This window comes from Centroberyx gerrardi, chromosome 3, assembly GCF_048128805.1.
Source record: "Centroberyx gerrardi isolate f3 chromosome 3, fCenGer3.hap1.cur.20231027, whole genome shotgun sequence".
Taxonomy (NCBI): domain Eukaryota; kingdom Metazoa; phylum Chordata; class Actinopteri; order Beryciformes; family Berycidae; genus Centroberyx; species Centroberyx gerrardi.
The window spans coordinates 2,066,146-2,091,024 of record NC_135999.1 but is presented as its reverse complement, the minus strand read 5'-3'; the positions used below and the strand labels follow the sequence as shown (position 1 = coordinate 2,091,024).

The following is a 24,879-nucleotide window of genomic DNA, read 5'->3' as shown; positions in this document are numbered from 1 at the left end:
CCAATTTAAAGGTCAATACATATACAATATTTTTGAATTGAAACTTCTGACAGCTGATATTCAATATCATTATCCTTTCACCATAAAACCACCAAAAAACTACAAGTATTCATTGTTTCTCCCAGTTTATTGTTGGCAGGATGGACTGGCCAACATGCTGCAGACACCTTGTTTAATGTTCTGTGCTTATTTCACAATTGCCAAGTACAATAAAGGTCGGATTGAGTTGGTCCAACCTGAGGTTCTGGCACTCGTGGCAGAGCAGGCCCAGCAGGTCCCAGGTCAGCCTCTCTGCGGCGTCCATGTGGCGCTGAGCGGAGCGCTGCTTCACCCGGCCGAGCAGAACCTCCTCCAGAGCCTCCAGGGCCTTCTCCTGCACCGAGCTCTCCGAGTCCACCACCGCCGGCACCACGCCCTGCAGCCAGGCCCGCTGCACCAGCCCGCTGTCCGGCTTGGCCTGGGGGGGAAAGTGCCCACAGTTTGTCATCGTTTACACTCATCAAACTGTGAGTGTAAACTGTAGCACATCAACAGGAGGGTGTGAATCAGCGCTAGCAGAGTATAAAGCCAACATAAAAAAACAAAAACAATGTCTGTTTAAATTATGACCATTGATATTACTGCCAGTACTACTAATAATGCATTTTACTTACAAAAACACTTTACAAGAAATGCAAATCTCGGTGTGTTACAACTAAAAGGGTTATTTCTGAGACACAAATCTTTCCAGCGATGCCATTGGCTGCTAGAATGTAAACAACAATTTTAAAATGTCGTTACAAAGTGACAATAATATAATTTGGATGGAGAGCTTGTGAAACTGTGATGGTCAAGAGTCTCATTAGTGATTACTACAGCAGAATAACATGGAGCTGATATCACCATTCATGTTCCTGACAGCAGAATAACATGGAGCTGATATCACCATTCATGTTCCTGACAGCAGAATAACATGGAGCTGATATCACCATTCATGTTCCTGACACAACATACGGATTGTCACATTTTTGTATCGCGATATATTGAATTTTGATATATTGTCCCATCTCTATTATTTACTGCACCTTTAAAATAAAAAGAGCCTAAAACAGAAGTAGACCTGAACAAAGCTGAAAGCTCAGCAGCAGACTCACAGTCAGCAGCTCTCCCAGACACTGCAGAGCTTTCTTCTTCACGGACAGCGCCGGGTCTCTGCTGCGCTCCGACAGCCGGGACAGGTTCTCCGAGCTCATGGGGATCACATCGTGCTTCAGGAGTCCCACCAGGGCCTGGAGGAGGGGGGGGGGGCACAGAGGTTAAAGGTCATGGGTCATACATCTCTTCATTTACTCCAAAAAGACAGGACAGCAATCCGACCAGGGAGGGGAAACAACCACATACTGCTGAATCTTTGGCTGAGGCTGGTCAGGTAAACAACTATCATTTGGACTTAGTGCTTTCATATTATTCAATATTACGGTTTATGGTCTTTCAGTGGAATCATATGGTGATGATATGGTGATTTTTGGGAAATCATGACATACGATTCTGCGATCTGAACTGTTGAGAACAAGCACATTTTATTTAAAAAATGAGGAATGGTATTGGAAAATTTCAGTTTTGTTTGACATCACACCTAACATTACCATTCAGTTTAAAAGAATGAACATTAATTTGATTATTTAACATGTGATTTTTCATGTGTGAGCCATATCGTGACATAGATCCTTATGATTATCCTGATATTGACTTCAACCACATCACCCAGCCCTAGTTAGACTCCTTTTCTATTCTTAACATCTAGTTGGCTGGTAGAATAGTGAAAGCGGCTGATAAGTTCCTGTAGTCTTGCAGCCAGTTTGGCAGCTAACCATCATTCTGAGGCCTTTTTTCTATTGGCTGGTAAAACAGTCCAAGGGGACGGTCCATTTTCTGCACCGTCTCCAATATTTTATAAGATGCACAGATGGTTAGACGCCCTTCTTGAGTCTGCTTTAGCAAATAACTACGCTGCTGTCGTGTGTCTTTTGGTTTATTCGACACTTTCTGGAGGATTCAGCATCAATTTTGAGTTAAAAAGCCGAGCAGACAGTGTTGTCTCTTGATCTCCTTATACCTGTGTGTTAAATCTTTAGTTACCTGCAGTGCCGACTTCCTCACATTAGTCTTGGGGTCGGCTACACGCTGCATGAGGAGAGCCAGGTTCTCCTTTGCTCCTTTGTTACAGTATTGAAATTGTGAAATCATGAGTTAAATCAGTGCAAAGTTTTGGGACACCTAGCTTTTGAAAATGTTTAATAAATCAGCATGTTGTCTTTGTCGGTTTGCAATAACTTAACCCCATTAAAGACTAACTAGGTTTAGTTTGAGAGAAAAAAAAAAATCATACATGTAAATATTTGTGGCGATAACACTAAAACAATTAAATTATAAGATCATCAAAACATATAAACTCTATTTGTACATCTCTTAAAGTCACAAGGCACTGCAAAATAAAAAGGACTGAACCAAACATATTAACAATATCAGCTGTAATAAAAAGGAGGTTGTGGTTATTTTAGTTAAGATATAATGAGGCAGAAGTCTCCTCACCCTCGCAGCCTGAGCTGCTGCTGCTGCTGCTGATCTCCACGGTCCTGAACGCAAGAGTCCGGAAGGTTTTCTGAGTCTGCTGACCGAGCGTTCCTGAGACACACACACACACACACACACACACACACACACACACACACACACACACACACACACACACACACACACACACACACACACAACACACACACACACACACTTCAGCTCAACACGAGGACCAGAGGGGAAACACGTCTCACTTCATGTTCTGCTTCATCACTTTGAGACGCAGGCACGTTTGTAATATGTGCTTTAAAAGGTCCAAAACTAAACTAAATTAAAATTAAAATGTCCAAAATTAAACTAAATCAAGCGTAAACAAAGGCTGCAACACCAGGATGTTGGTGAAGAATTATACGGGAACGTCGATGTTCAGAGAAGTTTGGACACTCAAGGTCTCACATATAAGAGCAAAACAAACTTTTTAAATTGAAATGTTTTAGATCCAATTAAATAAATATTTGTAAAATCTAACTTTTAATGATTCTAGATTAGAACTAAATAAATTAAGAGTTGAAGAGGGTAAATATAATTATAACTCCTATTTTCAAGCATGATTTTGAAAATTTAACATCACTGGTTTGTACAGAAAGTGAGTCTAGGAAAAAATAAAGGAGGGACATTTTGAAAGCGGAAATATTTCACTGCTAAAATTCAAATCAGCAGTCGATTGATAGCGGCTTGGCTTTTCTAGTGTTTGTCCATTACTGATGCTAATAGTTTATGGTATGAATCTCATTCACCTGCCAACCAGGATGGGAACTTCACATGAACCGCCAGCAAGATGCTTGTAAATGTTTGTCTGTGTCTGGTAACATTAAGCCAAACCAACCGGGTTCTTTTCTGTTCTTTAAAAGCACTTTGGTCTTTTCAAATTTGCCCCCCCCCATCAGTCCTGAGGCCAGTGGAGTGAAGTTTAGTTTCTGACTCTCTACTGAAGAAACAAGACTCTACCTTCTGTGATTTCTCCCTCCAAGACGGTGTGTGTTCCAGCTAGACAGAGAGAAGACAGGAAAGTTTAGTGGAAACACATCTGCAAAAATACAAATACACAAATACATCTGCTCCTGTGGTGGAGAAACTGGTCTCTCTCCTCTTCTACGATGGATTTCTCCCTGTGTGATTGTTGAACGTCTCTTGGTGCAAAATGGCGGCTCTAGAAAGAAGAACTCGCTCTTTGATTCTTAAAAATATACAGATAGATAAATAACAATTACAAACGCAATTACAGCACCATTGTCCATATATCAAGATCTAAATATCTAAATAAGAGCCATTCCTAAACTGCAACACCTACTGGAAATGCTCCTGGTGTCAGTCCCAAAATTACCCAGAATCCCCCATATCTACAAACATAACCTCTACAGGAAATACTGCTGCATGCCAGTCTGGTGTGTGTGTGTGTGTGTGTTCTCACTGGCGGAGAAGAGGTTGTGGACGGCCCGGGTGGCGTTGAGGGAGGGCAGCTCCAGACACTGGGCCAGGCAGGCGAGGGCGTGGCCCCGCACCGTGGGCGAGGCGTCCGCCCGCCGGCCGAACAGCAGGCTCTGGATCAGGAAGCTGTGGGGCAGGAAGGGGAGGAGCTCCGGGGAGAGGCGCTCCTCCGCGCTGCGCTCCGGCCGCTCCAGCAGAACCATCGCTACGTCCACAGAGAACAGCCGGTACACCATCTGCCAAACACACCGGGACAGACCGTCACACCTGGGCTCCACCCACACGGGACGTTACAGACCGATATCGATACCAACATACCTGGACTGACAACTTTAAATTTGACTTCAGATTTTCAGACTAAACAAGAGGCGCTTGAGCTGCCTAATGTCCCGCTGTATCTTCAAGCATTAAGGAGTTACAGTAGATTTAGACTGCAAGCCATAGATTTTTCCTCATTAATATGTAAATTCTCATTAATATGTAAGGTGCTTCAAAATCTAATCAGATCATCTACTCTACAGGGGGAACCTGTGGTGTCAGGATGTTTCTATCATGTGTTGTTCTTCAGTTATTGTGTTCACAAAGATGTTTCTATACTAGGGCTGCAACTAACGATTATTTTCATTGTCGATTAATCTGTCGATTATTTTCTCGATTAATCGATTAGTTGTTTGGTCTATAAAATGTCAGAAAATGGTGAAAAATGTCGATCAGTGTTTCCTAAAGCCCAAGATGACGTCCTCAAATGTTTTGTTTTGTCCACAACCCAAAGATATTCAGTTTACTGTCATAGAGGAGTAAAGAAACCAGAAAATATTCACATTTAAGAAGCTGGAATCAGAGAATTTTGACTTATTTTTCTTAAAAAAGTGCTCAAACCGATTAATCGATTATCAAAATAGTTGGCGATTAATTTAATAGTTGACAACTAATCGATTAATCGTTGCAGCTCTATTCTATACAGAAAGACAGACAGGCAGACAGACACCATGAAGACATAATGTCCCGCATACCATGTACCGTGATGGAGGGACATAAAAATGTGGTGAAAAATTCAGTGTTTACCCCAGAACTGTATTTTTGTCGGGGTAAAAAAGCCCAAGAATAGCCAAGACAGTCTGGGCAGGAGAAGAGAACGAGTAGCGCCTTCCTGTCCCTTAACGAAGAAAGTTTAGAGAAAAACATGAAGACATAAGAGCATCTCTCCGTGTTGCCGTGACGCCCAGTAAGGCGATGCTGTACCTTGGAGTGTCTGGAGTAGTTAAACAGCCACTTGATGAAGGAGGTGTAGTCGCCACACGCCATCTGAGCCGTCAGCGTCCCCACAGCCTGCGCTCCGTGGCTCCGATACTCACTCTTCTCCACCATCTGAACACAGCAGAGTCCATCAGGACAACACCAACACTAGGGATGCACCGATACCGATACTGGTATCGGTGCCGATACCAGGCTAAAATGGAATATCGGCATCGGAGATTTTACCCAAGACTAAAATCTGATACCGAAAGCCATGAGTAACATGTAAGAAATAAAAGTTAACTGTCTTGATTTTATGCATTTGTGGCACATAGAAGCCTGTATTTCTCAAACAGTGGGAAAAACAAGGATTTTATCTCAATCATTTTGTCCATTGACCCCAAACTAAGGAAGTAAGTCTGCACTGTTCAGTAAAAGTAATGGATCGGATCGGTACTCAGTATCGGCCGATACTTAAACTTTCATACTCGTAATCGGTATCGGCATTGAAAAAGTGGCATCGGTGCATCCCTAACACATCAGTCCAGGGTTCTAGGATCCGATATTCAGCATTTTTCCAATTATCGGAATTGTTATTTTGTCTGATATGATTGCCGATAAAATACAGAGGAGCTCCCTGCACTTTACTTTTCAAAATATAATGTTGAAATGTTGTGTTTTCTAGTATTTACAGGAAAAAACCTGACAAACATTGTTTGTAAACAGTAAAGTGTTCCTGTTTTGTCGAGCTATTTAGTTAATAATCTTTTATCTATTTAAATTTTCAGTTCAAACTCCTTGCACTTTATTTTTCAAATTTTTTCTAGTATTTAATTAAACATACGTTTAAAGGCATTTAAAGGAAGTTTTGTGTTGGAGTTTGTGTTATTGTAAATTTTAACAGTGATATCGGTCTCCTTGATTACTAATAATCGGTATCGGTCCTGAAAAAAACATATCGGTCGACCCCTACATCAGTCAGGTACAACACTAACGCAGTAAAGAAATATCACATCGCATCTTCACAAACAGTTAACCCTGACGCTCTGCACTTCAAGCTCACAGTCGCTGCCTGATTCTCACATCCAGAGTAAAGACAGAACAGAACAGAGAGGCGTCAGGAGTGTGTGTGTTCACACTGCTGAGCACTTCCTACAGGATTCACCTGGAAGCAGATGTGCTGCAGGAGGATCTGCAGGAAGGGCAGCGCCAGCTCCTCCAGCTCCTCCACAGTGTGACTGCAACCACAAACACACACACACACACATCATCTACACACTGATACTCACGGAGAAATAACGAAAATGTCTGATAAGCAGCGGAATCCGGAAGCCACAGTTGTTTTCCTGCCAAATGCAAGTCGTTTATCTCAGTTTCACACAAAAAAAACACATTTCGGTGTCAAGTTTGACATTAAAGACATGGCAGGCGTTTACCAAACAAAATGGACGGCCTGGTCGCGGGCGGCGAGGACGGCCTGGCTGGGAACCAGGAGCGACGGCTTCCCTCTGTCGCCTTTATTCATCATCAGGATCACATACAGCAGGCGGTGGAAAACCCTGCGCAGGCTCTGAGGAGGAACACAGGTCAGATCCACAACTGACGCTTCTGTTGTGGCATTAAAAACAGAATGTCATGTTCCATCTAAGCAGAAAGATATCACAATTTAATGCAATTTTGAAAGCATTTATTGTGTTTTATTAATAAAATTTTGTTTAATTTATATGCATCTAAAATGGAAACAGTCGAACGCAGCACTGCATACAAATTTATATACACACTTGCTGTTACTTTGCTTTGTTTGTTTATTTATAATGGATTTAGAAGCTATTTTATTACATTTTATTTGTAACAGTAGGTGGCTGATGTGAGTGTTATACTACTACTAATAATAATAATTATATATAATAATGATAATAATCTTTTTGTATAGCTCTCAAACTCTTTTACAAACTGCTTTACAGACAATAAAATAAATAATAGGCAACAAGATAGACTAAAAGTAGTCAGTATAAATTGAAAACAGGGTCACAGAAGACTAAAACTGGTAAATACATTATGAATAAAAAAAAAAGTATAAAAAAAATATATAAAAGCTGATCAGTAAATATGTGGTTTAAGACGGGAAGTTTTTTTACATGTCCTATTTGTAACAGTAGGAGGCTGATGTGAGCGTTTTTTCCCCAGTCTGTGGCTTGTATTTACGGTAAATATGACATGACAAGAACATGACTAAAATGACTAAATTAATTACCTCCATCTCCGGCTGAAGGGGCTAATTAATGAAATAAGCTCCTGTAGTGTTTTGAAACCTGCATATGACACCTTTATCGCCTGTGATTGGTCGTTAGTGTGGAGGGAGCGTGGGTCTCACCTCCTTCTCGTCTCCGTGGCTCGGGGAGCAGAGCAGCCGCAGGCCGTAGAACGCCAACTCGGGAATACTCTTCAGCTTGCTGATTTCTCTGCACAGAAACAAACACACAGCGGGTTCATCAGCCTGCCGACGCCTCGTCCAGCAGGACAGAGAGAGGAAACACGCTGCGCTCAAACTCACCGTGCAGCAGCGAAGGAAAGCTCTCCACCGACCGGCTCGAAGTAAATCAGCTTACTGAAGATCTGTAGAAAACAAAAACAGTTTAAAACCAGTCCAACAGAGCTCAGCTGGGCTGTTCAGACATGAAGAAGCTGTTTCTTCTCCTCAGACAGCATGAAACTTGTCCACTGAACCCGTTTGGACTAAACTGGGTGTAACGGCGTCTTTGGTCACCTGAGCGCAGTTGCTGGCGCTCTGCGGTTTGTCTTTGAGGGGAAACTTCTGCAGGAGTCTGAGGAGGCTCTGGACCAGGAGAACCACCGCCTCTCTGACCTTCATCAGGTCCTGACCGGACAGATGAACCTCCTCTTCCTCCTCCTCCTCTTCCTCATCCACTTCCATCTGAGGGCAACGAAGACAGTCAGCCTCATTTCCAGACAGCTTGAACTGTATCTATGGCATCCAATGTGAACAAAAACTACTACAGCTGCTACTACTACTACTAATAATAATAATTATATATAATAATGATAATACTCTTTTTGTATATCTCTCAAACTCTTTTACAAACTGCTTTACAGACAATAAAATAAATAATAGGCAACAAGATAGATTAAAAGTAGTCGGCATAAATTGAAAACAGGGTCACAGAAGACTAAAACTGGTAAATACATTATGAATTTAAAAAAAGTATAAAAAAAATATATAAAAGCTGATCAGTAAATATGTGGTTTAAGACGGGAAGAAAATAAAATCTGACAGTTATTTAGAGGCCCAAAGCCTCGGGGGCCGGTCACCTTTAACCTTTCTTCAGATGGAGAGATAATTTGTACTCAAAACAATCAGCTGCTATAATGAGGAAGTTGTTTTAATGGTTTCTGATGCTTCACCTCTTCGTTTCCTCTCCTGTGTGGTTTGGAGCGTTTCCCCTCGGCCTGAGAACTCTTCGGCCCGTCCTTCTTGCGCTTCTTGCCGGAGTCCTGAGGCCAGCAGTGAGACGCCAGGTCTGAACACGTGTCGAACAAAACCTGGTGGAACACCTGGTTGGCGATGCTGCCTGGAGACAACAGACAGACAGACAGACAACAGACAGACAGACAGACAGACAGACAGACAACAGACAGACAGACAGACAGACAGACAGACAGGTCAGCTCACACAACACCTCTCACTGTGCTGTACGTTACTGTCAAGCTCATAAGGAAGGAGGGATGGGACGATGTATCAAAATTCAATATCTCTCAATACAAAAAAGTGTCAATCCGCATGTTGTGTCAGGAACATGAATGGTGATATCAGCTCCATGTTATTCTGCTGTCAGGAACATGAATGGTGATATCAGCTCCATGTTATTCTGCTGTCAGGAACATGAATGGTGATATCAGCTCCATGTTATTCTGCTGTCAGGAACATGAATGGTGATATCAGCTCCATGTTATTCTGCTGTCAGGAACATGAATGGTGATATCAGCTCCATGTTATTCTGCTGTAGTAATCACTAATGAGACTCTTGACCATCACAGTTTCACAAGCTCTCCATCCAAATTATATTATTGTCACTTTGTAATGACATTTTTTAATTGTTGTTTACATTCCAGCAGCCAATGGCATCGCTGGAAAGATTTGAGTCTCAGAAATAAACAGAATTCTGCACAGTCAGACTTTGTTGTCACTGAACTTTTATTTATCACATCGTATCCTGGTTGTATTGATCCTGAACCTCAGATCACGTATTGAATCGTGAGACAAACACCTCATCCGTCACTGATAGCCTCAGCAGGTCTAGTCTGGTTTCTGATGGTAAAACAGAGTATTTCCTCACCGGGGATTCCCAGCAGCAGCAGGTAGAGCGAGGCGGCCTGCAGCCCGCTGACCCTCTGCTGCCCGCTGGACGCTTTGGCTTTTCCTCTCAGGACAAAGAAGGACAGAGCGGCCACCAGAGCCCGGGACGACACGCCGCTCTCCCCCAGCTGCGCCCAGACGCTCTGCAGGGAAACACGGAGACGCTCAGCCGCTTCCAGACCGGAGGAACGGAAACACACCGGACTGACGTGATGACAATCCTGCCTGTCACACAGAGTCCTCCTCTACAGCTGCCTGAATCTATACAGTAACTGAGTGGTGCATCTGTATATATGTAGAATATCTCTGTATGACTCAGCATATCCCTGCAGCATGTGTCAGAGTGTAATGAGCTGTACAGAGTCACCAAAAACATTCCTGTAGTTTAACTGGAGTTGATGAATAAAGTGATTGATGCTGAATCATATTTGTAAAGCACTTCTTTATACAAAGTGCTGTAAAATAAGGAATACCAGTCAGAACCCACACTGGGCTCCCACAAATGATTAGACCAGTGGTTCTCAACGTGGGGTCCGGAGACCACCAGGGGTCCTTGAGGCGGTTCCAGAGGGTCCCCAGTAAACTGATGAATTGTTAAACTTCACCATTATTTCATTTAGAAGTTAAAACAATTAGAGAATGTAGAAGAATGACTGTTCTGATCATAGTTTCTCTGTTATCTCTCTACCTGCAATACAGACAGAAGTGGAATTCTGGACAAAATCATATCTGACAATAAAATAAATATTCTCAAATTTGGGGCCGAGAGACAAAATCTCATCAAAGGGGGTCTGTGGCTCTAATGTAGGGCTGAACGATTTTGAAAAAATATCTAATTGCGATTATTTTGACTGATATTGCAATTGCGATATGATTAGCTATATTAGAGGGAATGAAAATTTTTACATCATTATTCTCATTTTCATTGAAAAACGTATTAAAATGATTATGGTGTGATTTTTGCGGGGATCTGTACCAAACAAAGATGTTTTCTTAAGTCTGTAGAATATGATGTGTAGGCGGGACATCTCTGCAGCACCACAATATTTCATTTAAAATGGTATTTTGACACATTTCGCCTTTAACAAATATTGCGCCTACTGCGATTTGAAAATTGCAGTAGGCCATATTGTGATTTCAATAAATTTTCGATTAATTGTTCAGCCCTACTCTAATGTGGACTAAATTAAGGGTCCTTGATATGAAAAAGTTTGAGAATCACTGGACTAGACGACTACAGCATGATGAGGACACAACAAGTCATCATTTAAATGCAAAAGGTTTCATGTGGACAGGCAGCTCTCACCTCTCTGCCTGCAGGCGGCTCCTCAGCAGCGTAGGGCAGTAAACTCTGGTACAGCCTCCTGAAGGCCTTCTCTCCGCTGCCGCTCAGCTCTTCTTCTATGGTGGCGTCCAGCGGCTCGATCTCTGTGAACTCAAAGTCCCACGCCGCGTCCACCCAGGCTGCAACAGCAGGACACACAAGGCTTTACAACGGTGGGAAGTTAAAACCAGACAGACACTCACAGCCTCCATACAAAGACACATCTCTTCCTCGTCTTCCTCGGGGCGATGCTGATGTTTGACCTGCCTGCTAAATTAATCTGCCATAAGGTTTGACCGATATATGGGGCTGATATTGGCCTTGTAATGAATTATCAGATATCAGCCAGATGTCATCCACCACCAGAACAACAGAGGCTCCTCTCTCACCACAGCTGCATAAAACAGTCTGGAAAACCTGCACTGAAAGTTTTATTTTCTTTGCACATTTAATTCATTTATTGAAATGTTTGCAATATTTTTGTAAATTAATTCAGTTTAAAGGCAGTAATCTATCCCAGAGTTTAAAAATCTGCTAACAGGTTTTTGCCCACAAAATGAGTCTGGTGTCAGTGGAGAGTTTTAGTGTCCCGTGATGGTCTAAATGTTTCAGAGGGTTTTCCACCCTGATGAGAAGAAAATTCTGGGAGAAACACTGAATACTTGGGATTTTTGACATGATAATGATCAGATATTGATAAGATAAGATACTGAATATCAGCACAAAATATCAGCCTACCCTAGCAGCCATATTCTAACATCTAATTGGCTGCAAAGTAGACCTGGGGTAAGGTAATATATTACTGTCAATGGTCACACTTTTCAAAAAGCCATCATGCAACAGATTACTTTTGTTTAGCAAATTTCATAAGATTTAATGCACTGCAGAATGAAGAGACACTGAGACAGAGACAGATATAGTTTCCATACGCAAAAAACACATAGGGCCTATTTCTCACAAATAACATGAACTTTGACGTCACACACACACACACACACACACACACACACACACACACACACACACACACACACACACAGCAGCAGCAGCAGCAGCAACTGTGCCCTGAAGTTATACTGTTGACCTGATGACTTCCGGTTGGCTGACAGAGCGAGCCATTTCAGTAAAGTTTACAGTGTTAAGCCTGATAATCCGCCAAACTCCATTCAGAAATCTGTCAGTTTGATGTTCGCTCGGCCATCGGCGAAGGACCGTAACCGGTAGACCAGGACTTCAGCACTTACAGGAATATTAAGTGTCCACTCTTCAATACGGAACACACCTTATACACCAAGCAGCGTGTATTTCAGTCAAATTTCAACATTACCAATTGGTTTGCCTGTTGTTCCTACAATCTTCTTCTACGTCTGTGCCGTCTATGAACAGAACTAACGTTATGCCGAAAGCGATGTTCTCCAGAAATGGGTTGAAGTTCTGTTTTGACAGTTAAGCACAGGGCAGCGTTCAACTTTAACTTTTCTGAACGGAGCTTGGCGCACCGGAGAACGTTAGCAACGAAAGTTATCTGAAAACCAAGGCTGGATTCTCATTCATCCTCAGTATTCAATAAACACAATTCCTTAATAATAGAAGCAAAAATATATAATTTTTACCTGAAGGAAGTTCATTTAACTTCAGAAACTGCAGCGAAGGTATCAGCTCCATCTTGTTTATGTTTTGAATCGTCCCGCCCGAACACACACGCATGCGCGCTAGAAGCTTTTATGGAGGTTGACGTCCTACCGCCGCCTGCTGTCTGCAGAAGGTATGACCAGTTTATCTGCTTATACAGTTTATGCTTCTAACCTGCATGAACCCCTTGGACCTTAGTGCTTTTTTATTTGTAGGTGCTATTTAGTTACTTTTATGAGTATTTGATTTATTTGGCAAGTATTTTCATCTGTTCCTTAATTTTTTGTCAACACTGGTGGCAATAGTGAGCGCTGAAGGGATACACAGAGGGACAAAATAACAGAAACACCACATGAAAAAGGCCTTAAACTCTTGAGTAATGCAGTCACAAATACAAAGGCAGCTACACAGGTGAGTCATATTTATTTCCCTACATCTGGATGAGTTCATGCTTGGAGAAAGCCAAAGGAAGTGTTTTGCTCTAACTGTTAAACATGGTGGTGTCTGGTATGACAGCATCACATCTACTGCTCTTATTGCTCTAGTCTTTAACTCTGCAATGCAATTCAAGAGAATATCTGAAAGAACAGAGATAGTGATAGATAGTGCCAGACGATTTTGAATATTAGAAATCATATTACTGGACAGAATCTGCAGAACAGCTTGAAGGAGGATTTCTACTCTCAGGCTCAAAGAGTCTGGGTAACAGCCAGGGGTGGAGAGAGGAACAAAATAAATATGACATATCACTAAAGAAGATATAAAATTACTGGTTTATTAAATCTACATAAGTAAAAGTAAAAAGGTAGCTAATTAAAATGTTCTCAGAGTAAAAGTTACTTTTAAAAACTGCATGTTATTACAGTATGATATTTCCCATGCAATGCAGAAATGGTGAGAGTGCAAGAACAAAAAAACAGTCAAGTACACGAAAAACTCGGTACAGTACGGTACAGTAACCTTAGTCAATCTATTTTTTTTTCACAACTTTGTTTATTGGAATTTTTATAAAATAGTTTGTATACTCAAGATAAATAAATAAACAATATTATATAAAGAATTATAAAGGATTATACAGAAAAAATACAATGGTCAAAAATAGTAAAGGGATACATCCACATCACCACACATGTAAATAGATTATCCCAACCAAATAATATTACCTTAGTCAATCTAAATAATGATTTCCACCCTTGATAGTAGCACAGAATAATTATTTTTTGGAAGCAGAGGGAGAAGGGGAAATGCAGGAGAAACAGGATCTGGTTATAAAAGTGTGATTTCTTGAGGCGGCAGTAGCGCTGTTTGACCAGCAGAGAGCAGCACTGCGCCCACAGGCTTAAAGGCTGCCGGCAAAAAGAGAGAGAAAAAGAGAGAGAGCGTTTGCGCATGACAGGAAGCAAAATGTTTAGCTGCGTCAAGTTAGCCAGAGACAACAAGGCTAAAGACGGAACGTCAGGCGATTTTTGCCTTCAAAATAAAAGCAAATTGTCGCTTTGAAAAACAAATTGGGCACAGAACAACAAAACAAAATTAACAAAAATCGAATCTATGAATCTATGAATATATGCCATGAAAAGAATATTTATGGAGGGAAGTTGTATTTGTAAATATGGAACTTCTCAAAAAACGCCGTACGCCGCATGTTCGTCAATAAGGGTTTTATTTTGAAAGATCCGATCGGATGGCATGTGTTTATTCTGTCTCGCTTGACACTTGTAACATAAACACACGTGGATAATGGAGCTCAGCAAAACAGCAGAACTTTGACTACAACCTCAGATCAAGGAATAATAAGTATTTCTAACTGGTAAGAGAGCCGTTCATCCCCGATAAGACATGCTAGCTAGCTCCTATCTGTCTCCAGCGCGAGCCGTTCTTTCCTGCATAGACAGAACCTAACGCCAAACCTGTATTCAAAAGTCTGTGAGTTTGATATTACTTTGGTTATTGGTAAAGGTAAATACTTTTCAGAACATGTATTGGGATCTTTTACGCATAGGTTGGGTCTTCTGGTAAATTCGGCATATAAACGATCCACCAAACAGCAGTACATTTCAATACAATGTCAACTTTTTAAACTGGTTGACAACACTCGCTTCTGCTGTTAACAGTATATTTTGGTGGAAGACGTTTGTGGGAACAAGTGAACCAATCACTTAAAAGTACAAATTTTATTGTAATAACTTCTGCTTGGTGTATTGGATGGAAGCCGAATCGAAGAGTGACTCATGTCGATTGGTAAAACCTCTTAAGTCTTGTTCCCCTAAGTATTTTCTTTTGCCGATAAGGAAGGGAACATTCAATGAGTTAAATATAACGTAAGTACAGTAGTAATGACACTGAAATTAGACAGTTTTAAAGTTTATAGCTAATACTAAGCCAAGCTTCCATCTTAACTTTAAACACTATTTGTGTAGAAGCTGTATTCTTGATCAGATCCAGTGGGACTAATGCAATGTTTACATGATCTTTATTTCTCCGTGGGGAAATAATAATAATAATAAACTTTATTCATACAGCACCTTTCTTACACAGTGTTTACAAGGTGCTTTACAGAAGAAAAAACAGAATACAATAGTAAAACAAACATACAATAGTTAAAATAGTCTTTTCTCTTGCCTGCTCCACAGGGAAGTCAGAGGTCAAAGGTCAGGGTCTGGAGCTGGTAGGGATTCAGTGTCTTGCTCAAGAACAGTTTAACCACTAAACTGCCCTGTTGCCCCAAACCAACACAGAGACTCACTCTTCCTCGTTTCTTCCCCCAGCTGACGATGTCGTCCGCAGCCCAGAAAGCTACAGCGAAGGGGAAAGAGAAGATGGCGGCTGCTGTGAGGAAAGCGAGGATGACGAGCAGCAGCGAGGATGAAGACTCTGACGTGGAGAAAAACTTCGCTCTGCTCACCAGGGGAGGAAGAGGAGGAACTGAGGAGGGAGAGGCGTACCGCCCAGTAGAGGAGGGGGAGGAGGTCAGCGATGAGGAAGACATGGATGAGGAAGAGGTGGAGGACGAAGGGTCTGGTGGTGATGAAGAGGGAGAGGAAGGGTCTGATGGTGGTGAGGAAGAGGAGGAGGAAGAATCTGATGGTGGTGAGGAAGAGGAGGAAGAAGAGTCTGATGGTGGTGAGGAAGGGGAGGTTGAGGGGGATGAGGAAGGTGATGAAGAGGAGGTTGAGAGGGATGAGGAAGAGGATGGCGACAGCGAAGGCGATGAGGATGATGATGATGATGATGATGATGCTGATGAAATCCAGACCAAACACAACATTAAAAAAGGTGAGTGTGGCTGCAGCTCCGGCACAGGAAAGTGTGTCGGTCACTAATATAGTTACATTTCAACATTCAAGCAAACTTTATTGTCCATTATTGCAAGCAACATGGAAGTGTTTTTGTCTTGTGTCTGGATCATCAAACAAAACAACAACAAACAAAAACACGTTCGAAAGCGTTCCCTCTCACAGAAACAGCGCACTATATACTGTGTCCGCTATTTTGTGCTAGTGTCCGAATTCTCAACGGTAAATTTGATTCACTATTGCTGCCTTCAGATGGAGCTCGTGAGCTCGTGGTTACGACACGGGAAGTCGTGCACACGATATGCTTGGCGTTCAAGTGGTTAAGTCGTGAGAGCACCGCTGCTAGGCAACGCTGCAACGCTGCGACTAGAAGCCACCAAGGCTAACAATTTAGCTAGCTAGCGAGCGGGTAACGTAATGCAGGAAATGCAAAGGCATAATGACAGAGTAAAAAGATGAGGCCGTTGGGAATATCAACATTTTCCTCAGACATATTATAAAATTACTAAGAAAAACTCTATACAACAATATATTAACTTACCATCCACCGAAAAATGAACTTCCACGGCCTCCGCCATTTCTGAAAACGTCAACAAACACATCACAACTCGTGAACTCGGAGCTTTCAGAAAATGTCCACGTCCGAAGTCGTGAATACCACAGGAGGGGGGCGTTCATATGGACTCTGCTCGTGAACACGGTAAACACGAGCCCATTTGAAGGCACCATATGTAGTCCACTATAAAATACCCACAATGCACTGCAAATTGTAGTGAACAGACGATGTACCCTAACCCTACAATTTCTCCTGTATACCACAATGTAATGTGATCGTGTCTTACAGAAGAAGAAGAGTCGTGCTAGTTGCTAGCTTGTGAGCTAGCTAACGTTAGCTCACCAGCTTATTGTTTGCCAAACCAAAACAGCTCGCTGCCATTAGGAGACAGAACCTTAACTTAGCTGACAAAACCACACTTGCACATGATTAGAATTTCAACAATTTATTTGTAATTTAATGTTCAAAACTTCCTAAAATCGATACCTGAGTCCATTTCAACCTGCTGTCATGATGCTTGGTTTGTTTATGAGATGCTGGGAGCGTCACATGAATATCTGCCACATTTGTTTGAAGCAGTGATGTTTAATGTCCGAAAAACTTTGTTCGGTCGTTGCCCGTATAGTTCACTATATGACAAACTCTGCTTAGGGAACAGAGAGTGAACGAGTCGGCCGTTCTGAACGCAGCTTTTCTCGACTCTTTCCAGAACTTTCCTCCATGTCGTTTGAAGACGTCATGAAGCTGCAGAACAAACTGGGGACCAAAGTCTATAATGAGATAGCGTACGGCTCCAACAAGACGGTTCAGAAGGACAAGAAGAAGAAACGACTCAACAAGAACAGGTAACAGGTCTCAGTCTGCTGACTCAGCAAGAAGAAGCAGGCGGACATTTTAATACTCAGTTTATTATGAAACATTTCTCCTATTTCCAGGTGTGCCTACCAGTTGAATGTCGAATTATTCTGTTGAAATGATTAAATAATTTATAAATGACTGAAATTATACAGTTTGTCTGCAGTGGGAGTCGAACCTAACAGTCTGAACATGCTAACAGTCTGAACTTGCTAACAGTCTGAACATGCTAACAGTCTGAACTTGCGAACAGTCTGAACATGCTAACAGTCTGAACATGCTAACAGTCTGAACATGTTGACAGTCTGAACATGCTAACGGTCTGAACATGCTAACAGTCTGAACATGTTGACAGTCTGAACATGCTGACAGTCTGAACATGCTGACAGTCTGAACATGCTAACGGTCTGAACATGCTAACGGTCTCAACATGCTAACGGTCTCAACATGCTGACGGTCTGAACATGTTGACGGTCTGAACATGCTGACGGTCTGAACATGTTGACGGTCTGAACATGCTAACGGTCTGAACATGTTAATGGTCTGAACATGCTAACGGTCTCAACATGTTAACGGTCTCAACATGCTAACGGTCTCAACATGTTAACGGTCTCAACATGTTAACAGTCTCAACATGCTAACAGTCTCAACATGCTAACAGTCTCAACATGCTAACCGTCTCAACATGCTAACAGTCTCAACATGCTAACAGTCTCAACATGCTAACAGTCTCAACATGCTAACAGTCTCAACATGCTAACCGTCTCAACATGCTAACCGTCTCAACATGCTAACCGTCTCAACATGCTAACAGTCTCAACATGCTAACAGTCTCAACATGTTAACAGTCTCAACATGCTAACAGTCTCAACATGCTAACTGTGTTTCTCTGTTCAGGCCGATGGAGATTTCAGCCAAGAAACCCGCTCCGTTCCTCAGGCAGGTCGTTCCTGTCAGGAAAACTGTGAGTCTGGAGCAACACTAAGATCTGTTACAGACTGCTGGTTCATGACACCACACACACAGCTTTGAATGGACCTCAAGACACAAAATAAAACTCTGGAGGATATGGACCTTAAAATGAGATTCTTCTCTCCCACTCATGCAGTGTTGTTGCATCATTTAGCTGCATCAGAGCTCTATACTCTCTAATATACTTTATGTTTTCTGCACTGTATCAGCTGACTGACTTGTTTTATTTTGATTCTATTTTTGCTTGCAAACTGCACATGAATCCACTGTTTCTGTTGTGTGTGTTTTCTCTCTCCAGGTCTTGAGAGATCCTCGATTCGACGACCTGTCCGGAGAATACAAACCTGAAATCTTTGAGAAGACGTATAAATTCATCAACGACATCAAACAGCGAGAGAAAGAGGTGAGAGACAAAAAATGCAGACAAAAAAAACAAACCACATCTATGTTCAGCAGAAACTCTTCCCTGGATAAATAAAGTCAGAAATGAGTTGTAAATTGTTGTTGAAGCCATTCGGTCAGCAGAGAGAGAGAATGTAATGTCAGTTGCTGTGTGTTGCTCTCCAGATCGTCCAGAAGAAGCTCAAGAGGACGAAGACAAACAACCAGAGGAAAGAGAAGCTCCAGACGCTGCTGAAGAGGATGGTGAGTCGCTTCATCTGGAGGAACCAGAGGAGGAGAGAGAACTACACTGCCCTACTGTAGAAGCACTGTTACTTTGCTGATATTTTACTGAAGTAGAAGTAAAAGCACTGGTGTAAAACTACTGCAGTAAAAGTAAAAAGTGTGTGATTTAAAATGTCCTCAGAGTAAAAGTTCCTGAGTTCCTCTTTAGAACAGAGAACGTTGTTAGCTGTGATCTTTTCCATGTGATTCTAAAAGGAGAGAGGTCAGAGTTCAAACTAGATTCTTTTCACTGGAAACATTAGAAACGACAAAATAAAGTGCAGAAACAAAGTAAAGTCATTTACTGTGAACGGTTGAAACTGATTCTAGAAATCAAACTCATGATGCTCTTACCAAGTTTTTATCCTATTAAAACCATATTGCATTGAAAAGTCCTAGATATTTAGTTTTCTTTAAGATATTAAATTGATACTGGACTCTTGATTTGTTCTGACTTGACTTGCTGTTCTACATTTAGACTTGAGACTTGACATTAATGACATGGACTTGACTTGGTAATCTACATTTAGACTTGAGCCTTTACTTGAGACTTGTGCCTCAAGACTTGAGACTGACTTTGGACTTGAGCAAAGTTGACATATTTAGTAGAAATATATGAACGAAAAGCAGGAAAACTATATGAATGAGCGCATACAGTATATGCAGGATGTGCAGAATAACCGCAGCATATTGAGAGAGAAATATGAGCTAAACGTGTGAACTGTGGATCGCTGCAGGAGAACCAGGAGCGAGCGAGGCAGAGCGTCCAGCAGCAGAGGGAGAGAGAGCTGGCGATGAAGAGGCAGCAGAGGGAGCTGGCAGCACAGGGACTCAAACCTTTCTTCCTCAAGAAGTGTAAGTACAAAGTTATCTTTATTCATTTTTTTAGATTCACAAGACGTATCTGTTCCCTCAGCCTGTTGTGTCGGCATATTTTCTTAGAAACTGTAGCTCAGTAGGGTTAGTTGGTTTGTTTTTTGTTTTTTTTGTGTTTTTGTATTTGATTTGAATTGACAAAAACTGAATCATATTACAACTAAATTGTACTAAAAAAGTCAAATGCTCATAATAAAGTATTTTGAATATAAATGGATAGAGAGCTGCTACAGAGTTATGAGAGAGTAAATCTAGAATTTATTTTACGTAAATTGTTTAAAACAGTCATAAAAATGTTTATTTTGGGACAGAGGAGAGGGATGATTGAATATTGGCTGTTAGCAGTTTCAATTCAAAAATATGCATATCGATTTTCAAAATCATATTGATTGAATCGGCCTGTCTGCTGAACTCTTCTTCTTCTTCTTCTTCTTCTTCTTCTTCTCTTTCTGCACGTTCACCAGCCGACAAGAAGAAGCTGCAGCTGGCGGAGAAATACAGCGAGCTGAAGAAGAGCGGCAAGCTGGAGAACTTCCTGAGCAAGAAGAGGAAGAGGAACGCCGGGAAGGACCGCAGGAGGCTGCCGCTGCAGCAGCCGTGAGGAGTGAGGCGAGAGGAGTGAGGCGAGAGGAGTGAGGCGAGAGGAGTGAGGCGAGAGGAGTGAGGCGAGAGAGGCGAGAGGAGTGAGGCGAGAGGCGAGAGGAGTGAGGCGAGAGGAGTGAGGCGAGAGGAGTGAGGCGAGAGGCGAGAGGAGTGAGGCGAGAGGCGAGAGGAGTGAGGCGAGAGGAGTGAGGCGAGAGGAGTGAGGCGTCAGGCGAGAGGAGTGAGGCGAGAGGAGTGAGGCATCAGGCGTGAGGCATCAGGCGTGAGGCGAGAGGAGAGAGGAGTGAGGAGTGAGGAGTGAGGCGAGAGGAGAGAGGCGTCAGGCGTGAGGAGAGAGGAGTGAGGCGAGAGGAGTGAGGCGAGAGGAGTGAGGCGAGAGGAGTGAGGAGAGAGGAGTGAGGCGAGAGGAGTGAGGCGTGAGGAGTGAGACGTGAGGCGTGAGGCGAGAGGAGTGAGGCGAGAGGAGTGAGGCGAGAGGAGTGAGGCGAGAGGAGTGAGGCGTGAGGCGAGAGGAGTGAGGCGAGAGGAGTGAGGCGTCAGGCGAGAGGAGTGAGGCGAGAGGAGTGAGGCATCAGGCGTGAGGCATCAGGCGTGAGGCGAGAGGAGAGAGGAGTGAGGCGAGAGGAGTGAGGAGTGAGGCGAGAGGAGAGAGGAGTGAGGCGAGAGGAGTGAGGAGAGAGGAGTGAGGCGAGAGGAGTGAGGCGAGAGGAGTGAGGCGTGAGGAGTGAGACGTGAGGCGTGAGGCGAGAGGAGTGAGGCGTGAGGCGTCAGTGCAGGAGGAGAAGAAGAAAAGGATTCCTGTTTCCTCGTATGTCGCTGCAGAACAGTCGGCTGCAGATGAACTTCCTGTTGATCAGCCAATCACGTCCCTCTCCTGCCTTCTGCTGTTGAAACTGTCATTTCCTGTACTTTTACTTCACTGCTGGCATCAGGATGGCGGCAGCGTGTTGACAGTATTACAGTCTGTTACAGCTGTAGATGTTTTTGTGCGTCGGACTGATGACTGACTGTAAAATTCATGATGGTTTTTGAAACTGAACTGAAGTTGAAGCTCCGAGCTGCTTCACCTCAAAAACTCAGGATTCATTTATTCAGTTGGTATGGATTTGAATCAATTGTTTTACTGAGAGGGATATGTTTTTATTAAATCTGTACATTTATGTGTGTTTGTATCTGTCGAGTCATTTTGCAGATTGTCTGTGGCTCCTTAAAGTCTGGAAAAGTGTTCAATTATCTAAATTGAAGGCCTGAAAAGATTTTCAATGTCTTGAATACAGGAAGTAGAGATCTTAACTTTTCTCCACTTAATGCAGCTTCATTTTTTGTAAACATGTAACATACATTTTGATGCAAGTATAAAAGTTGCTAGTGGTATTACCAGATTCTTTACATTCAGAGGTATTTAGTGGAGGCAGAGTTGGAAATGAAGTCGAATGAGACGGATATGAACTGAAGACGACTGGGAGCAGCAGTTTTATGACATGACTGGTCCTGTGAGTCTGTGATTCTCAACCTTTTTCATATCATGGACCCCCTACTACTGCTGTAAGTCACCTGCTCATAGTAAGTCTGAGACACGTACCTGTCTCTGTTTGTTCTGGTTTTAAATTGGGAGTTAAATCCGCTTCCAGGTGGCATTAAAATGGCAAAAAGTCTTTCATTTGTCTCTGAAAGCTGCAGAGAGCCTGGTGTAATAAAAGCATGCTTCTTGTGAAATGATGAATATCTGCAGCTTCTAGACTTCTTTCAATAATTATTAATCAAGTAAAACGGACTGAAAAATAAAAATGAAAATCTGCATCCATTTGGTGTCGAAGTGCCTCGTTCTGCAGCTGCTGGGTCAGAAGGAGGACCTGAGAAGGCTGAGAAACTCTCTTCTCTTTTTGGTTTTGGGGAAACTGCTGAAACATTCTTCATTGTCAAGACTTTTGGTGACGGTGATGAGACAGTGCTGCTGGGTCTGATGGAGCCGTTTGTTCAGCTGTCTGTACATCAATCAAGAAACATGAGGAAACATTTTCTACTGGACAGCACACCTGAATAAAACTTTCACTTCCATTCTCCTCTGTATCGTAAAACTGAAGCACTGTGTACACTGAGATCGTTTATGCAGCAGAGACCGACCTTACTGACAAGTCATTTTTCCTGATCATTGACATCACACTAATCAGTCAAAGCCATTTTCACCACCTTACCTTACCTTTCACCATTTTACAGTGTCCTCTTCATCCTCTGTATGGAGAATTTGAGCTCATACCCTCCGGACGGAGATTTAGACTACCAAAGGCCAGGTCTAACAGGTTGAATAATTATTTTATTTCTCAGGCCACCAAATTGTTAAATGCTCATGATGATCCAGCTGATGATTAGTTTCCCATTTAACTACTGGGGGCTGATGATGGTTTTAGCGATGGCTAAACATACTCTAGGTTTCCTGTTGTCACTTGATGTATTCATGTATTTTATCATGTTTTTTGTATCTGAGTCCGTGTGCCTATGTCTCTGTGTGTTCTATGTTTTATCTGGCTGCAAGACAAATTTCCCCTCGGGGACAATAAAGTTGAAGTTGAAGTTGAAGTTGACCACCTGTTGTCGTCAAATCGACAGACATTACATCATCGGACGTCGCAGACTGAATCTCTGAATGAGACCAATCAGAAAGAAGATGCTCCAATCACAGTAGTGGCACTGAGTTGCTGTAGAAAGTCCCGAGACTCTTTGGGTCAAAGGGACACAGACTGAAGAGTCCCATTAAGAAAGAGTCATACAGTATATTATCCTTTACTGTGACAGTCAGCACAGGCCTGCTGCACGGCACACACACACACACACACACACACTGTTATGTGCTGAACTGAACAGTAGAGGGAGCTATAGGACAGAGGTTATTATAGTTGACCAACACTTGAACCAAGACTAAAACCATGGAAACATTTTAATAAATGAAATCAAATCTAAAATACTGCAGTGTAAGAAAGAAAACTGAAACTAAACAAAAAGTTTAACCACTGCTGCCAAATTAACTGAAACTAAATCAAATTAGTCATATCTTAATCTGAGTTGAAGTAGTTTACTAGCAGTACTACTACTAGTACTAATACTACTGGAACTGCTTCTGCAACTGCTGCTAAAGCTGCAGATATTTGTATTTTTATTTCTATTATATAAAGCTGCTGTATCCAGGCTGTGGATCTGAGTCCAGGATGGACCAAAAGTCAAAGTTAGGAGAAAAAATATGACTGACCCTAAATATGTCACTTAGTTTAATGAGCATTGTATTTTTTTAGCAAACACACCTCTGTCCAGTACGGAAGAGGATTAGGGTCACATGTGAAAAATGTATTTGAGTTCTGAGTTTAAACTCAGAACTCAAATACATTTTTGACATGTGACCCTAATCCTCTTCCGTAGGTCCAGAGACTTGAGTAGAAGGAGAAAGAGGAGTTCCTGTTATTACTGTTGGAACTACAAACCTTTTCTGCAGCATGACAACTCTTATAAAAGCCCTATAATATTTCTATAATATTGCTATGATAGTGACTTGCAGTGTGTTAGTGGTGAGTTTATAGTGATCTTATCATACTTAAGGTATTTTATCTCCTCTGGTATCACTATAATATTCCTATAATATTCCTATAGGAACTAATGAAGTGTCTGCGGTACTTCCTAGTCGGTGTTTGTTGACCCTAACCTTAACCCGACAGACTGAACACTTCACAGTTACACTGAAATCAAAGTCATTATCCGGGACATTTTCATTTAAATGATAATGTCAGTCGTCAGTCACTGCTCCACTTTGTCCACAGACACTTCCTGGATATTAGCAGGTTTGGTGGTAATTCATATTGAGACTTTACAGTTCGGTGTTTAGTGAGCTGACCCTGTGTTTTCAGAGGAGTTATATTGTTAGTAGATGTGTCAGTGTGCCGGTAGTCGCATGGCGGGGTGCTGGAGGGGTGCAGCTCTTTACACTTCACCATTTATTCTGCAGAAGACAGAAAACAACATAAATGTGTTCAGCATGTTCTGTCTGTGAGTCTGCAGAGCGACAGCGACGCCGCCTGGACGAAGAGAGAAATGGTTTTAGGATTCTGCAGAGTGACCCGGTCCTGCCCCATATCACAAACAGTCTATAAGTTATGTATGGGGGTTGATAGGGTTATTGATTAATACCAATGACTCAACGATTACCTGGTCAGCTACTGAGATTTCTGACTTTCAAATCTTGCATCCCAAATAAAAACTCTCCACCAGTTTCAAGGCTCTCCCAGTCCCCAAAAGCACGACATGTCCATCCGGGCCATCCCCCAAAATAGTTCTGTCCATTACAGGCTGCCGTAAGTTGTGTTCACATGCCGGTGGGAAAGTCAGACATCCAGGACTTCCAGCAATGATAAATAAACATGGACGTCCTGCAGCTTCACAAGCTAATTTAGTTCTGACG

The 24,879-nt window shown here is 42.2% G+C and overlaps 2 protein-coding genes across 3 annotated transcripts in view; one reads left to right on the top strand and one right to left on the bottom strand.

Moving 5' to 3' along the window:
- ncapd3 (non-SMC condensin II complex, subunit D3) overlaps window positions 1-12,658 on the bottom strand; it is a 28,105-nt gene extending 15,447 nt beyond the window's left edge. The window contains exons 1-16 of the mRNA XM_078282634.1: window positions 12,593-12,658; window positions 10,962-11,119; window positions 9,636-9,798; window positions 8,704-8,870; window positions 8,048-8,215; window positions 7,835-7,896; window positions 7,655-7,742; window positions 6,717-6,850; window positions 6,446-6,518; window positions 5,287-5,412; window positions 4,028-4,280; window positions 3,565-3,603; window positions 2,572-2,664; window positions 2,119-2,195; window positions 1,134-1,268; window positions 237-457 (exon numbers count right to left, since the gene is read on the bottom strand). Of these exons, the coding sequence (XP_078138760.1) occupies window positions 237-457; window positions 1,134-1,268; window positions 2,119-2,195; window positions 2,572-2,664; window positions 3,565-3,603; window positions 4,028-4,280; window positions 5,287-5,412; window positions 6,446-6,518; window positions 6,717-6,850; window positions 7,655-7,742; window positions 7,835-7,896; window positions 8,048-8,215; window positions 8,704-8,870; window positions 9,636-9,798; window positions 10,962-11,119; window positions 12,593-12,644 (2,009 nt within the window). The 5' untranslated portion in view covers window positions 12,645-12,658. The remainder of the gene's footprint in view (window positions 1-236; window positions 458-1,133; window positions 1,269-2,118; window positions 2,196-2,571; window positions 2,665-3,564; window positions 3,604-4,027; window positions 4,281-5,286; window positions 5,413-6,445; window positions 6,519-6,716; window positions 6,851-7,654; window positions 7,743-7,834; window positions 7,897-8,047; window positions 8,216-8,703; window positions 8,871-9,635; window positions 9,799-10,961; window positions 11,120-12,592) is intronic.
- Window positions 12,659-14,332: 1,674 nt separating this feature from the next.
- Window positions 14,333-20,739, top strand: LOC139917325 (ribosomal RNA processing protein 36 homolog). 2 transcript variants are annotated; one of them, XM_078282808.1, is made up of 9 exons: window positions 14,333-14,421; window positions 15,380-15,887; window positions 17,173-17,308; window positions 18,216-18,282; window positions 18,589-18,693; window positions 18,858-18,935; window positions 19,694-19,811; window positions 20,297-20,436; window positions 20,708-20,739. In XM_078282808.1, exons 2-8 carry the CDS (start codon window positions 15,386-15,388, stop codon window positions 20,431-20,433), a joined length of 1,143 nt encoding a protein of 380 aa, XP_078138934.1. In that variant the 5' UTR covers window positions 14,333-14,421; window positions 15,380-15,385; the 3' UTR covers window positions 20,434-20,436; window positions 20,708-20,739. The 2 variants fall into 2 exon arrangements, with proteins under 2 accessions (XP_078138934.1, XP_078138933.1); XM_078282807.1 differs by lacking the exon at window positions 20,708-20,739 and having other exon boundaries at window positions 20,297-20,519.
- Window positions 20,740-24,879: the final 4,140 nt, after the last annotated feature.